We start from the raw sequence: 16238 nt of genomic DNA, 5'->3' as shown, positions 1-16238 counted from the left end.
AAATTATAAATAAAATTGTTGTTTTATTGAAAACTCATATCACATTGACAAAAAAAAATAAAAATGCATAAATCGATTAAATATAAGCCTTTGATCAACTTTACGAATAAAAAACGTAGAATATCATTTTGTCTGAACAAAAATATCAGCCTTTGTAAAATTTATTGCCAAAAAACAACTTTATCTATGTTTATGAATAGCTTTGATTAGTACAAGATTTATAGTCTACGTGGGAAAACATGCGTTGCATTGTTTTCTACTTCATTATTCTGCACTTATGTAGCGCAGACTTATCTGACATATATAGGGGAAAAGGTAAGTTTGATATTCAAAATTTATTAATTCAATGCACATAGCATTCAATTCAATAGTACTTATTCAATACAGTTTTATATAGTATTCATAACAGAAAGATGTAATCATACATCATAGATATAAACATATAATGTTTCATAGAGAATTGGAACAACTTTTATTTGGGATGAAATTGTTTAGCTTATAGTGTGTATTAAATTAAATTTGTAAATAATATGTATATTTGTGAATAGAACACGTTAATTCAAACTCGTTCGTATCCTTATTGGATACTTATACGACAGATAATGAATGAAAACATCGTGAGGAAAGTAAAATTGCCAAATAGATGCATGTGGGATGAAGTTCTACCACTCGTGTCAGATCAACTCTTATTAGAGCGTGGTGGAATAAGCACAAATTTTTTCTTTAAGAGGCTGCTCCTGTATTATTACTTTTATAATAAAAATATTGGTTACAGCAAAACTCCGACAAGCAGATGGAATGGAATTCGATTCGATTTCACGAGCAACTCTTCTACAGAAACTGGCCGCTTTCGAAGAAAACATTCAAAATCGTTTAGGTAAAAATGCAAAACCAGTTTTCACAGCTGACTTTGCAAATAATAAATATACAAGACCCTTTATCTACCCTCAAATTATTAAAATACCTTAAGGTACAAAATCACAAATAATTTATACTTACAATTGCAAAATGCAACTATAAGACTAGGAGATTACTTTGAAATGAAACATAAACCAAACAAAGAACAAGGCAATGTTAAATTGAATTAATAAAGTAGAATCAATCCCGTTTATAGAGAATTATTTTTATCCCTATATTTCTCTCTAATTACCTGTAAGGCTTGTGTTAGGAGTGAGTGCTACAAAAGTCTAAGGAGTTATTATTAAAACTGCTACTTCTTGTTGCTATTCTTATTTTTTTTAAATATTTACATTTTATACTTTTATATTACCTACAAAATTATTATTATCAATTGTATAATTTCGTTAAGTGACGTTCGTTGAAGTATCTTACCTTAATATACATTATCCATTTATTTTGAATATTTGAAATGTAAAAAAAAATATTGTATAAAAACGGTTTTTTTTTTACTAAAATGATCCCTCCCTAAGAGCTAAATAAAAAGACAATTTGTAAAAATGACAATTGTGACATTAATCGTATTATATTAAATATAACGGTACCTAAGAAGCTACCTAATAATTAATAAAAACTCTAAGAATAAATTTTAACATAATATGATGATTTAACTATGACTCATGAATTACATATCAACTATCCAGATCCTGGATTTTGGACGAAAACGTCTTTTATTCAATTAGGGTATGGTGTTTGGGTTAATTTGTCGATGGTGACAATTGGATTGGCTTATGGATTCTCAGCTGTGGCACTCCCTCAATTGACTTTACCTGACTCTTTAGTAAAAGTGACACTCGCTGATGAATCATGGATCGGTTAAGTAAACCTTAAATTTCTCTGTCAATAATTTTGATTTTATATTTTAATATCCTTTCGATTGAATTTCAGCCACGACTGCTTATAACAAAGACTAGTTTCGATATTATAGTGCGCAAGTGTTTGCGCAAACACGTACAACTGCACGCAGATTGCAATCTAAGGACTAACGACGTCATACAGAAATCCCGTTATTCAGAAAGTGTATATGCTTTAACGTACCAGAAAAAATAAAAAAATTTAGTGACCTAACAATTTTAAATCAGGACATGGCCTTATACCCTAGCCACTAGAAAAATTGTATTAGTAAAAAAGTCTCTATAATAAAAAGTAATATATTATTTCGTATCTTTTCAGCTAGTGTCATATCTTTAGCTTCTCCAGTTGGTTGTGTTTTGTGCGGTTATTTGATAGATAAATTTGGAAGACGTACTATGATCATTTACAGTCAACTACCGGTTTGTATCGGATGGGTATATACTGGTGTTGCTAACTCTGCCAAACATATTATACTAGGTTAGTAGACACTGATACTTATTTGGCTTATTTTACTATTGCAACAATAATTTCCCATATGATGATATAATAGAACTGTAATATTAGATGATGAATTGTTTTTGAAGGTAGAATTATTACTGGCGTGGGTCTTGGGATGGTGATGTGCGTTCCTAGAGTTTACATGACTGAGGTTTCACTACCGAATATGAGGGGTGTGATTGGTTCGTTTCCTAATATTGCTATGTCTGTTGGCATTGCTATGCAGGTAAAAAATCAAGTTATTTTTTTGCACTTATCATAATTACCATTTTATTTTTATTATAGAGAGACAGACGAGCACATAGTCCTAGTGGTAATTCGTCACCTTTTGCATAAACAATGGCGCTGCAAAAACTAAATACCACGCCATCGCGTAATGCCTACCAGGTGTTATACAATATTTAAATCTTGTTAAACTACCTAGTTCACACAACTTTCAAACTTATACACAACATTATAAACAAATTATGTTTTGCGATTCAGTAATTTATGATTTTACTCAGAGGGCACACGGCCTTATCACGAGTGGCATTAGTAATAAGTCTTTCATTTTCAGGCCACTTTAGGTTCTATGTTAAAATGGACAACGCTATGCTACGTAGGCTCTGCCTTTACAATTTCGTTATTTCTAATGTACTTTTGTCTTCCTGAAACGCCATATTTTTTACTTCAAAAAACCTCAATAGAAGATGCGCAGGCGTCACTCAAGAAATTCCGTTCAAAGAAATATAATGTCGAAGCTGAGATGGAGGAACTTATAGATTTTAAAAGCGAGAATGATATTCACAAGTAATATTATAAAAACAAACGTTTAGATATAGTATAGAATATATATATAATAAGAAATTTGCGTTTAATTTAGACTGACATTTAAGGAAGAATTAGCGGCACTCTTAAGACGGTCTTCCTTGAAACCATTTTTCCTTATGACAATATATGGTGTGATATCCCAACTGTCAGGTGCCTCAGTTATATTTATGTGGACTATTGATATATTAGAGGTATTTATTATTTATATTATTTCAATAGTCTAAATATGTATACAGGGAATATCTTTATTATCAATTTCGATACAAATTTTACAATATTAAGACCATGCATTTAGCTTGTCTATGTATTCTATAATTTAATGTCGGCAGGTACATTTAGTCATTGTTATTTTACATTAATCACAGTAGACAATAAGTGAAATAGCAAATATTTTTAAGAACATAAATACTGTCTTTCCTTTTTTTTCACATCTTTATCATCAAAGGTATATGCAGCTTTGAAATTCACAATAGTAGATTAAATCTTTGATTTTGAAGACTGACAAAGCTCTTGTAAATAGATGCATTTTTTTTTCTTAATTAATAAAACAGAGGTCGAAGTCGTCAGTGAGCGCTGAAATAGGAAACATTATTTTAAGTTTAACAAGGATTATTATGGCGTTATTTACAGCTGCTCTTATATTTAATATTGGAAGAAGACCTTTAGCGATAAGCTCAGGTACACCCAACTAATATTTATTTATTTATTTATTTATTAAATGGTATATATGGTAGACTTTGTTATTAGTGCTGATTACAATTAATAGGTAACTAGGTTTTTTAAAATTCAGAATCCTGATTTAAAAATAAATTTATATTTAGTAATTTATTTAATTTAAATAATTTATTTGAATTGAAGTCTTGACAAAAATAATAATTATGGCCATATTGATGATTAATCATCACTTATTGATGAAAATGATTATCGCTATGAAATATTAATAGCCGCTAGTAGATTTCATATAATAAAACTGTCTAGTACCTTTCTTAAAATAATGTTAATCGTAATAAAGTCGGAATAAAATATTCAATGGCTTAAATCAACTTTGCATATCGAAGTGATAAATATATAAAAAATGTTTAAGTTGTGAGTGAAATGTAGTTTCTTTTTTTAATAATAACAATATATTTAACAATATTAATGTAATTATGCTTCAGTACATTAAAAGGTTTAAGGATCTTGGTATATTCATGATGTTTATATTGTTACAGGTATAGGTGTTGGTATAGTTTGCATATCTCTCGCTCTTTTGATTCGATATAAAGAGCAATCGACTGTTTGGCCTCAGATTGGCTATATGGTGTATATTGCGTTTGTCACGATGGGCTACTATACTCTACCGCCTCTAATTATGTACGAATTGTATCCTTTACAAGTAAGTTGATTATTTTAAATATAATTTGAAATATATTAAATTAAACTGATCTAGTGGTTAGTATATATAAATCTTAAAAGAAGATTGAGGGTTCAACCAAGGCGGGTTCATCACTGAATTTTCATGTGCTTAATTTGTGTTTATAATAAAATTCATCTCGTGCTTGGCGGTGACATCTTGCTTGGGAAGACATCGTGAGAAAAGGAAATCTACAAGTGTCGTATAAAAATTCTGACACACGCATTAGAGCAGCGTGATGGAATAAGCTCCAAATCCTTTCTTCCGTAGTTGGGCATTTACTGGATTATATTTCAAGTGTAAAGTCCAACAGACTTTTTGCAATAGGTGATAAATTACGTAGGTAAATGACATTCTTGTTATAGGTGTTTTTTAATATTTATTTATTTGTTTGATTTTCTAGGTAAGAGGATTACTTGGAGGGATATCAATATCAAATTTAAATTTGTTTATATTCACTGCGAACATTTGTTACCCGTATGTGCGAGATATGCTTGGTTTTTCGAACACGATTCTTGCTTTCGGCGTTTCTTCTTTAATAGGTTATTTTACTTTGTATTTATAGTTAAATAAATATATAATTACGGTTTCCTGTATGTAATTGAATTGTGCTGTTATTTGTACTGATCATGTTCAAGGGGTGTATGTTGTAACGAAGATCCTTAAATAAATTCACAAAATATAGTTCGTTTCGACCATCAAAGTTTAGATTTTAATTGATTATACAGGAACAGGAAATAGATATATTTGTATGATTATGTTTAATTTATACTTCTATAGTCATTTCAAGTATTTCTTATATAATTTTGTAATGAAGTATTCTTAGTTTTCTATTTCTCAACCGTATAATGGTTTTGTATGTTTAATATTTTTTTTTTGTTTTTAAACATAACATGGCCTACATTTTTAATATTAGGTTTACAAAACCTTAAATTAACTATACGAATAATAGTTTTTTTTTTTACCCAGGCTGCATATTCTTATACTTTTACTTGCCAGAAACAAGAGATTTAACACTACAAGAGATAGAAGAATATTATAACGATCGGCGTTCAACGTTGACGTCACAACGCCGGATCATGTCCATGCAGTTGCTAAACAAAGATGCCGGACCGTCTACCAAATCACTCGTAAAGATAACTGATAAAAGTAACAAAGAAGAATCTAAGGTTCATTATCGCGGATCGAATTTAAAATTAGAAACAAAAAACGATGAAAATAAATAATATTGATTTAATCATATTATGGTGGTTTAATTTATAATCTGTATGTCGTCAAGTAAAAAAGTGTTCGTGATAATGGAACAAGAACATAAAAAAATTAACATTTATAAGCGCTTTGATTTTTTTATTTCGACTTTATTAATTCAATTCATTAACTAACTTGTTAAAATGCATTATTTATGTCTATAACTTTAGAATTTGAACTTCTCAATAATAATTTATAATTGTATTATAAAAAAAATAATTAGAAAATTCGGCAACATAATGATAAATGAGTACAGGGCAAAATTACAAGGAAGACAGAGTGCGGGCCGGAAGATATCTTCGCTAAAGGGTTACTTTTAAAAGACGTGTTATCAAAAATTCTAGTTTTCTTAATGGTCGCCGAACTTCGAAAAATAACACATTAAGGAGAAGAAATAAATATAATGATGAGACTCTATGTTCCATTACCTTTAAGAGGAAATTAAGTATCAATAATTAAATAATCAAAATAAAATATAATCCGTGATTAGAGGTTCGAATTTGGGCAAGGACTTTTGAATTTTCATGTGTTTAATTTGTTTTGATTATTCTTCTCGCACTCCGCGCTGAAGGAAATTTTCTTTAAGAAACCTATATGTTTGAGATGACAATTTTCCATGTGTGTCCACCAACCCTCAAAAAGAGCTGTAAGTTTCAGGCCGTCACTTTACCCAAAATACTATCATTTATTTTTGTAAGGGGAATCAATAATTTGAAGTCATTAATATGCAAATAATCCTTTTTAATATTTCTTAGCTGTGTTAAAAATAAACGCCATTGATACTATTACGTTATTCAATACGAGGCATATCTTTTGTGAGATAGTGTATCGTTAGCACATATTAAAGTGCAAAAAAGTGTTTCACAAGGGAGAATCTAGATTCATGCACCTCATATGTCCTACTTTAGTACCGACATTGCTTCATAGCGATATTTATCATAATTATGCTTTTCGTAAAGCTGTTTAAGTCTAATTAACGTACATATATTGTAATTATGTTATGTAATAAATCTGAGAAAATCATATTTGAAAATCTTAATGAAATCATTTGTATAGCGATCTGATAGTAAAATTAATAGAATAATTAAAATATATTTTATACAAGTAGGCTATGGTGAACATTTTTAATTCGTCATTTTAAAAGATTAATTTAAATTTTAGTTACAACCGGTTCGCAATGTAAATTCTACCAAGAAGAATCGGCTAGAAACTCTGTAGTTACTCTTTAACATAGATAATTTGTTTTTTTTTTATATTTATTTATTTATTTATAGTTATTTAATTTAATAATTGCATTATTATTTATTCTCATTTCTACGATTTTGACGTGCCGGTTGGCGTGGTTGGTAGATACTTGTCTCACGTCAAAGTTTGTGGCTTCGATTCCTACCCAGGACAGACATTCGTGTGCATGAACATGTCTGTTTATCCTGAGTCTGGGTGTAATTATCTATATAAGTATGTATTTACAAAAGAAAAGTAGTATATGTAGTATATCAGTTGTCTGGTTTCCATAGTACAAGCTCTGCTTAATTTGGGATCAGATGGCCGTGTGTGAATAATGTCCCAGGATATAAAAAAAATAATTACCTAGTCAGAAACTAAGTTTAAATTACAGTTATAGGAAGTTAGCAAATTCGAATTTAGTAACAATTATTAAATTATTAATTATTAATTATTAGAGTAATTACTCGTATGATGCTTTAAGTCTTGTAAAAGTATCGATTTGGTTTGGTCATAAACCAAAAGGATATTTTTTTTTGTTTCAAATTGCACATTTAAAAAAACTATCACTTTATGTTAGTCATATTTATTACACGTATGGTTCATATCTATATTATATATATTTGATAATTTCATAAAAACAAATTTTAGTGTGGCAATAATTTTGTTATATTTATATATATTTATAAACGTACTGTGGTAAGAACGCGTGAATCTTAACCGATGATCGTGGGTTCAAACCCGGGCAAGCACCACTGAATTTTCATGTGCTTAATTTGTGATTATAATTCATCTCGTGCTTTACGGTGAAGGAAAACATCGTGAGGAAACCTGCATGTGTCTAATTTCACTGAAATTCTGCCACATGTGAATTCTACCAACCCGCATTGGAGCAGCGTGGTGGAATAAGCTCCAAACCTTCTCCTCAAAAAAGAGGAGAGGAGGCCTTTAGCCCAGCAGTGGGACATTCACAGGCTGTTACGGACGGACGGATAAACTTACAAGTCAAAAAGTATTATGAATGATATACTCGTATTAAGCTTTTTTTCTATTTTTTATACAATGAAAAAGATTTTTCTATAATTAATTTTATATGTAAAAATGTAAGTAAACGGTTATATAAAAAGTTTTTAATTTTTATTCCAAATGTCAATTTAATTAATTAAAAAGTTTTATTGTGTAGGGTACATTGTGAATCTATCTTAACAATTGATAAAACAATTGTCAAGTCAACTTTCGCGCCCGAACTAGTTTTTGCTTCATGTATTGTATTTGTTAATAAGAACACGACTAGAAATCTTTAGATTTCCTTTATCACATTGTATTCAAACACAATAATATCTAAATTTAAATGTTATTTATCTATTTTATTTTATATTATTATTAATTTACAATTACCAATGATTTAAATAAACGAATAAAGCTATCATTATTGTACAATATTTAAATTTTTATAATTAATTATAGCTAAATACATAAAAACTTAAATATAAGTAATATTATTATGTTGTAAGATATTTTACTTTCAAAAAGTTATTTTCTTTGTCATTATTCTCTATTTATTATTATTTTTCATACGAAAGTATCTGTTGCAAAAACGGAACGCACTATGACAGTTTGAAATAGGCGCGAAACCCTCCTACGCGGGCCTTTCAAAAATCAGCGCACTTACAACCAAGTTCCATATTGCGTTCGGTCGCGCGCCTTTCGCCTCACGTCGCAGTAAATAAAAATCGTTCGATATTTAAATCGACTACCGTGTATAAATAACTTTTTTAATTAATTTTGTGTCTGTTGCAATAAAAATGTATCGTAAAGTTAGTGCGCTTTTGTGGTGCCTCTATGTTTTCAGTTTTCCATTGAGTGATAGTGCTATATCTGCTGAGACTGTAAGTAATTTTTTTTTAAATTTCAAAACCTTTTTTCGTATAAAACTTAGCCTTATGTTTCAAGCATGCATGTAACTTGTTTACGTGTGGTCATAATATTAAATATTTTTAAAAATTAAAATAGTTTTTATATAAAAATAATGAATGAAAACGTATTGTATATATGTAATAATATTGTATAAAAATATATCGTTTTAAAATCAATAACAACTTGTTCTGCACATAACTGCTCCAGTTTCTTGTCAACCTTGAAAGCGTGTGACTGTTTCTTGAGTCACAGTAACGATCTATTATGATTTAATCAGATATTTGATTATATATGTAGGATTAAAATTTAGCATTTTAAAATATATTCATTTTAATAATATTTGAAAAAATGAAATTGATATATTTAATCTAATTAAAAAAAAAACACAAAATGTATATGCAACAATTGAATGCAAACATATTTTTTATAAATTAAAAATAATAATAAAAAATTAATGCACGAGAGTGAAAATTATAACAGGCTATACATTTAAAAAATGTATTTAAAAAAATAAATGGTATTTTTGGGTTATTCTAATTGAAAAAAAATCTAATAATTTGATTTGTTTATTTATTTTTCTGTTCCAAATACTTATCTTAAAGTATACGTGAGAATATTAAATAGAATTATAAAAGTCGTATGTCGTGCACCAGTCGGTACTTGCAGGGTGACATCATCACTGCGGATTATTAGATACATACAAATATATACAAAAATCGAATGTCTTGACACTACGATGACATTACTTTCTTTAAAAGCCTTTGTTTTTGTCAAATTGGCTATTGAATATCAGATTTAACATGGCATGGTGGCAATTGCTGTCCACGTCATACGATAGTCAGAATTCTCCTATAAAATTATCATGAATTATCGAAATCAGACAAAAACCCATTAAGCAAAGAGAAAATGCAAAATCAATCTTACCTACGTCTTAAATTATTGTATTGTGTCATCATATATCCACAAGTTTGTAGGTTTTTCTATCATGAAAATCTTAGTAAAAGGCTATTGAGCTATTTGTTGTCTCATTGGACTAAGAATAAAGCTAAGAGTAAGAATATTAAGTGCATCTATGTGCACAGATAATTGTTCAGTAGGAAATTCTCTTGGGAAGTTGACTAAGCTCTGAGAATCCCCATCGTGGTCGAAATTCAATCACGAAGACAATCATATATTTTCATCTTGCGATTAATTTACTAATATATTTTATGAGCATATATTATTAAAATAATTATAATGTATAATAAATCAACATTTATTATTCAAATCGTGGTCATTTCAAATTAATTAGATAAATGTATTTAAATAAATTAAATACGCAAATAACAAACTTCTGGAGTTTGCAAAAATCGAACGATTGAATGATGTGGTGAACTGGTGGTAGAGCTTTGTACAAGGTCGCCTGGGTAGGTATCACCCACTCACTATTCTACCACAAAACAGCAGTACTTGTTATTGTTGTGTTCCAGTTTTCAGAGTGAGGAGGGTGAGCCAGTTTTATGAGTAATTACAGGAACAAGGGACATAACATCTTACTTCCCAAAGTTGGTAGCGCATTGGCGGTGTAAGCGATGGTTAGCATTTCTTACAACGCCAATGTCTATAGACGTTGGTAACCACTTACCATCAGGTGGTCCATAAGCTCGTACGCCTACCTAATCAATAAAAAAACACATATCATAATTAGATAAAATTTGTTGTATGCTCTATATAGAGCTAACTGCATAATATTATGGTTATATAATCTATGAAGACTAATAAATAAACTACGAATTTTAACACATTTAAAACAATATAGTAAGTAGCAATCTGGGTAGAATGTTTGCCATAAGCAAAATGTCGAAATACAAAAAAAATATATTAAAAATGTTTCAAAATTGTCACCATTGTGTTGAATTTTACATAGAGTGTACTTGTTAATCGATATAACATGCAGGGGTTTTGTTAGTACCACACAAACTAATGAAACTTAGGGTTCATTCAAATATATGTTGACGTCAGAGTTTTTGAATTAGATCTATTAACTAATTAGATAAGGTCATTCATGCTTAATGTGATGTTGACACAAGATATATTGCTTATGTTAGCCAATTGAAAACCGTAACAACTCTCCAGACTAGCCACTTAAGAAATAGAATGAAAATAATTATGAGCAAAAGAGTGTAATTAATTATAGCAGTTTAGAGTATTGATTAGTACAAAATGTATATACAGACAAATTCCATTTCAAATTACATGACAAATTACAGTTAAAGTCATGTGTTAATCGGGCTAAGTTATGATTAAGTAATTAACATTATAGTCAAAATTTTATAGTGTAACCCCTATCAATAAAATGATTTTTTTATTGTTAAAATCTTAGTTTAGTTCATAAGACAGAAATAAATTAGAAAGAGAGAATCAAACGTTGGAATGCGTCTTTAATTTGTGAAATCATAACTGAAGATTATGATTTAAGTCCGGGCATAAACTATAGTTTCCACGTTAATTTTGTGTTTAGAATTCATTTTGCAAAGCTTGAAAGTGTTGTCAGATGGAATTCCGCAATTCGCATTGGATTTTGAGTAGTGGAATAGAATAAATGGGCTACAAGCCTCCTCATCAGATTTTTACAGGTTTTTACTGTTTTATAGTATATTTTTATTTTAAGGTCTATACTTTCTGCAAAACTTGAAATATTATAAACATTTTATTTCAAGTTTTACAAAAGTAACATATTTAATGTTATTTTAGCTATATAAGTATATTTATCATTATTATAGATAGAGATATGTTGGTAGTATTCATCTTATAAGAATAAAATAAAAATCTTTAACTAAAAGATTTTATAAGGTTTGCCGCATCACATATGTTAGGCTATTAAATAACTCATGCGCACGACCGGTATTACACACACAGTGACAGATAAAATAGGGTTGAAAGTACAAGCACAAAAAATCAATTCATGGCATCATCAATGAAAGAAAAATTTATAAAATATACTTTAGTACGCTTCTAGTGGTAGCCCTGGTTAACCGATTAAAATCAAATGTCCCCAAGAACTGGTGCGTGGAAATAAAACAACGGAGAAAGTGAACTCACCATGGTATGCGCTAATTTGTTGTGACCTTCTTAATTTTGTTTTGTATTAGGTACCTTTGTCTAATTTAAATAATGTTACATTCTCAAATAGATAGACAAAACCAGATTAATGTACTTTGTCCATAGAAATCAATGTAGAGATTAAGCTCTGGGGTATATAATTGATGTACTTAATAATCATTACTAAAGTTTAATTTTTTTTGGCAATAGTTAATAATATCTTACATTTCACAAGCACACGCACATGATAACGTTTTTTTAGTTTATAAATAGTCAATAACCTTTGATAACAGTTCATTTGTGAGGATATTATAAATTAGCACATTTAACTATGATACATTGTCATGTTACTCACTAAATACAGATTATATACAAGCATTTAAATTAAAATATGTCTATGATCTTGTTTCAATATTTTGGCATTAAATATCTTAGTGTCGAAAGGAGGATTAATAAATAATGCACTTAAAATTAATTTGTCACTTCGAAGTTCAATCAATCATTCTAAAGCCTGTTTACATATATCTATTAGGTGACTTTAAATTGTAAACGATTCTTCGACACCAGATCGCTAAGCGAGCCACACATATACTACATAAGCTACATAAGAGCTAACGACAACTAAGTTTGAATTCAATCGGATGAACGATGCGGAGACGCACAGATAACGAACAAATATAATCACTTTTGCAAATTTTTTAATTACCAGTTATTTTTTATTTAAAATAAAATAATATTAATTAAAGATATATATTATTTATTTGAAATTATATATATATATATATATATATATATATATATATATATATATATATAAATTATATATAATATATATATATATATATATATATATATATATATATATATATTAATTTTTTAATTTAATTTATAATTTAATTTTATATTAATTTATTTATCATTTTATTTTATATATCGACTGTCGTAACGCCCTATTTATACTCATATCATCAATCAAAATCACTAAACTTGCAACACTTTATTTTTTGTCCGTATAATGGATAAATATTAATTAAATAAAAACTAAATAAATTTAAATTATTTAATTGTATGAATATAAATTACAATCATTATAATATGCATAGATTTGAGACATGTTTTTGCGTTGCGTTTAATTATTCTGGAATTTTTAAAAGGTCATGTTAAATATTGAAATTTTGCAATATAAATAGTATTAATAGAACATAATTTATTAACATTATTTAAATCTATAACGATGTTTTTATTTGATATATTAAAATATAGTTCAATAATACAGTTATGTCTTATATGTAAACAATAAGAATAAAAACAATGAAAAACATTGAGCGGTACGGGTGACAAGGGAGGCACTATTTTGTTTTATTAAATTGGAATATATTACCGATACGATATATTACAATAACATGTAATAATAATAATAAAATTATTTATTTCGACCAAACAAGGATCATATATACAAAACAATAAATAATAAAAAGACAAAAATAACAAAAATAATATTTTACATATTATAAATTAGATAATGTTGTATAGAATCTTCATTTATCTATACTTCGAGTGAATAACATGTAATTAATATCGAAATATATGAAGAACGGTTTTTATGCCTAACTGAAAAAACAATACAAATAATACACATATAACTTATACTTGAAGTCATAGCGCGTTTCGAAGAAGCGTTCAGTATATAATATTACTAAATAAATAGCTGCGCTTTTTACACTCGTTTTAAATGTATACATTAATTTAATTGTTATGAATTTTATGTCCTTATACGAAATAATTGCGTTAGTGAAAATTTGTGAGCACTCAAGATAAAAAAGTTGAAAAGAAAGGGTATTATCATGGTATAGAAAAACTGCCATGATGATTGACGTATTATAAAACACTGAAATTGTTTTTGTATCGTTTTTATAAAATAATCTTCGAATATAAAGTTATTATTAATTATTCAATTGTAGCTAGTGGACTAAATATTTCGAACGTATCAATATTTTATTACATGTTTAGGAAGTAAGGACAAACCAGTTTGACTTTATTTTAATATTAATATAAAACTTGTAAAAAACGACATTGTTTTGCGTATCGTGACATATAAAAGAAGATGTTAATTTGTTTTAATAAAATAAAATAAAATCTTTGTCATTAATTTGTTTTCATTTTTGATACTGAATATTACAATATGAAAATAATATATATACGCAAAAATATTTCTTTATATACATAAAAAATAAATAATACCTATTTTTCTATGCGTTATTTTGTTAGTCAACGTAGCGTTAAGCTATTACTAGAAATCGTTATGGTATCTGTATTTATATGGGTTATGATTTTCAAATCGCTTTACTCCGTAAAACCGCAACGTTTTAAATTACAACAGCACTACTATTAACTGCTGGCATACACCGATACATGCGACGAGATTTTATGAATATATAATTATGACAACGATGAAGACAACTCGGGCCCATCAAGCCACCAAATTCTTAACTGATAGAAAGATACACCAAAGCAATGGACAATCTGTCTGCAGAGGCTACGGAAAAACATTAAAAAAAAAGAAACAATTATTGCTTATCACTTAGTACGATACATTAAAACAGCCGAGATGGCCCAGTGGAAAGAACGCGTGAATCTTAACCGATGATCGTGGGTTCAAACCCGGGCAAGCGCCACTGAATTTTCATGTGCTTAATTTGTGATTATAATTCCTGAATTAAAAAACCTGCATTAGAGCAGCGTGGTGGAATAAGCTCCAAACCTTCTCCTCAAAAAGGGAGAGGAGGCCTTTCGCCCAGCAGTGGGACATTCACAGGCTGTTACCACTTAATACGTCACCCCAAAAATTCTGAGAGAATCGTAAGGACTCCGTCATGACAGATGAATTTAGTACTAGAGTATTAGTAGTAGGTAGCAGTATTCAACCCTTTGGTTGTAACTTACAAACGATGTTGTTATATGCGACAACTAGGTTCTATAAATCGGTAAACTACACAAAGATGCAATAAAATAAAATAAATAATAGTAAATTTCATAGACAGATGATGCAAACTTTAAAATGTTATGTCAGAAGCCTTATGCAAGTGCATTTTAACTTATCGGCAAAATAGGACGGAAGTTTTGTAATGCTTCACCGGTAATTGCAATATTTATGGTATTACGGTGTACAAAAGTCAAGGGTAGCCTTGCATATCTTTCCGCGACGGTTTAGGTGACATAAAGTGTAGCCATAAATGTACACTCAGAATAAAATCGCTCAGTGTATTTTTAAAACAATGCGTATACATTTACTCGCCGTATTTGTTGTCACATTTGAAAGTTCATGCTCAGGCCTGTTACAGATACTGATATTGCATAATATGTCACACATTGCCAATACTCATGGTGGCATTTGTTACAGTTATATAAAACTGCCTTTGTGTCCCTTGTAATGTTACTCTAATGTTTTATTTAATGCACAATTTAATATTCCTTATAAAAAACTTGGCTTTGTGGCTTTTAGGTGTTAAAATAACGAACTTAAGTTTATTAATCAAATATCAGGTTGAATCAACAATGTCAGGTTTTCCTTCCATGCTATGAAAGTGAGTATCACAGAAGCACTCTTCATCTGTTTTTCTTCTACTAAAATAATATTATTATGCACAGATGGTCAGTCTTTGAATTTAGTCATCGTGGCCGAATACAAAATAATAACAAATATTAATCATTTTTTGTTCACATGTATTTTCTTTGTTATCGTATAACTATCGTATAAAAAGCCAAGATGGCCCAGTGTTAAAGTGGTAACGCGTGAATCTTAAGCGATGATCGTGGGTTCAAACCCGGGCAAGCACCACTGAATTTTCATGTGCTTAATTTGTGTTTATAATTCATCTCGTGCTATACGGTGAAGGAAAACATTGGATAAACAACAATAAAGGGAGAGGAGGCCTTAGCTCAGCAGTGAGACATTCACAGGCTGTTACTGTATCACTAAAATATATTTAATGTATGTATCTTTGAAAGTTTTGCAGTTACATTTTGATAATAAAAAATATTTTTATATCTTTTCTACTTGCTTAAGTCGATATAACACAACAATTGTAATTTATAAGATACTCGACTCTACAATCTTAACATATTTAAAATCTTTTTTTTCTTTGAATAAATCCGAATAAGCCGAGATGGCCTAGTGGTTAGAACGCGTGAATCTTAAACGATGATCGTGGGTTCAAATCCGGGCAAGCACCACTGAATTATCATGTGCTTAATT

General features: G+C 29.0%; 2 protein-coding genes across 4 annotated transcripts in view; both read left to right on the top strand.

The window, feature by feature from the left end:
• Window positions 1-195: 195 nt before the first annotated feature.
• On the top strand, window positions 196-5532 carry LOC126768706 (facilitated trehalose transporter Tret1-like). Of its 3 annotated transcripts, XM_050486975.1 has the most exons (8): window positions 196-315; window positions 776-877; window positions 2131-2289; window positions 2397-2536; window positions 3186-3311; window positions 4332-4495; window positions 4917-5055; window positions 5483-5532. In XM_050486975.1, exons 1-6 carry the CDS (start codon window positions 240-242, stop codon window positions 4335-4337), a joined length of 609 nt encoding a protein of 202 aa, XP_050342932.1. In that variant the 5' UTR covers window positions 196-239; the 3' UTR covers window positions 4338-4495; window positions 4917-5055; window positions 5483-5532. The 3 variants fall into 3 exon arrangements, with proteins under 3 accessions (XP_050342932.1, XP_050342933.1, XP_050342931.1); XM_050486976.1 differs by lacking the exon at window positions 3186-3311; XM_050486974.1 differs by lacking the exons at window positions 3186-3311; window positions 4332-4495; window positions 4917-5055; window positions 5483-5532 and adding an exon at window positions 2867-3156.
• Window positions 5533-8604: 3072 nt separating this feature from the next.
• Window positions 8605-16238, top strand: part of LOC126768730 (general odorant-binding protein 70) — a 35973-nt gene continuing 28339 nt past the window's right edge. The window contains exon 1 of the mRNA XM_050487006.1: window positions 8605-8874. Coding sequence (XP_050342963.1) covers window positions 8791-8874 — 84 coding nt within the window. The 5' untranslated portion in view covers window positions 8605-8790. The remainder of the gene's footprint in view (window positions 8875-16238) is intronic.

This window comes from Nymphalis io, chromosome 5 (genome assembly GCF_905147045.1).
Source record: "Nymphalis io chromosome 5, ilAglIoxx1.1, whole genome shotgun sequence".
Classification (NCBI taxonomy): domain Eukaryota; kingdom Metazoa; phylum Arthropoda; class Insecta; order Lepidoptera; family Nymphalidae; genus Nymphalis; species Nymphalis io.
The sequence above is the reverse complement of the archived record's forward strand: the minus strand, read 5'-3'. Positions and strand labels throughout refer to the sequence as shown.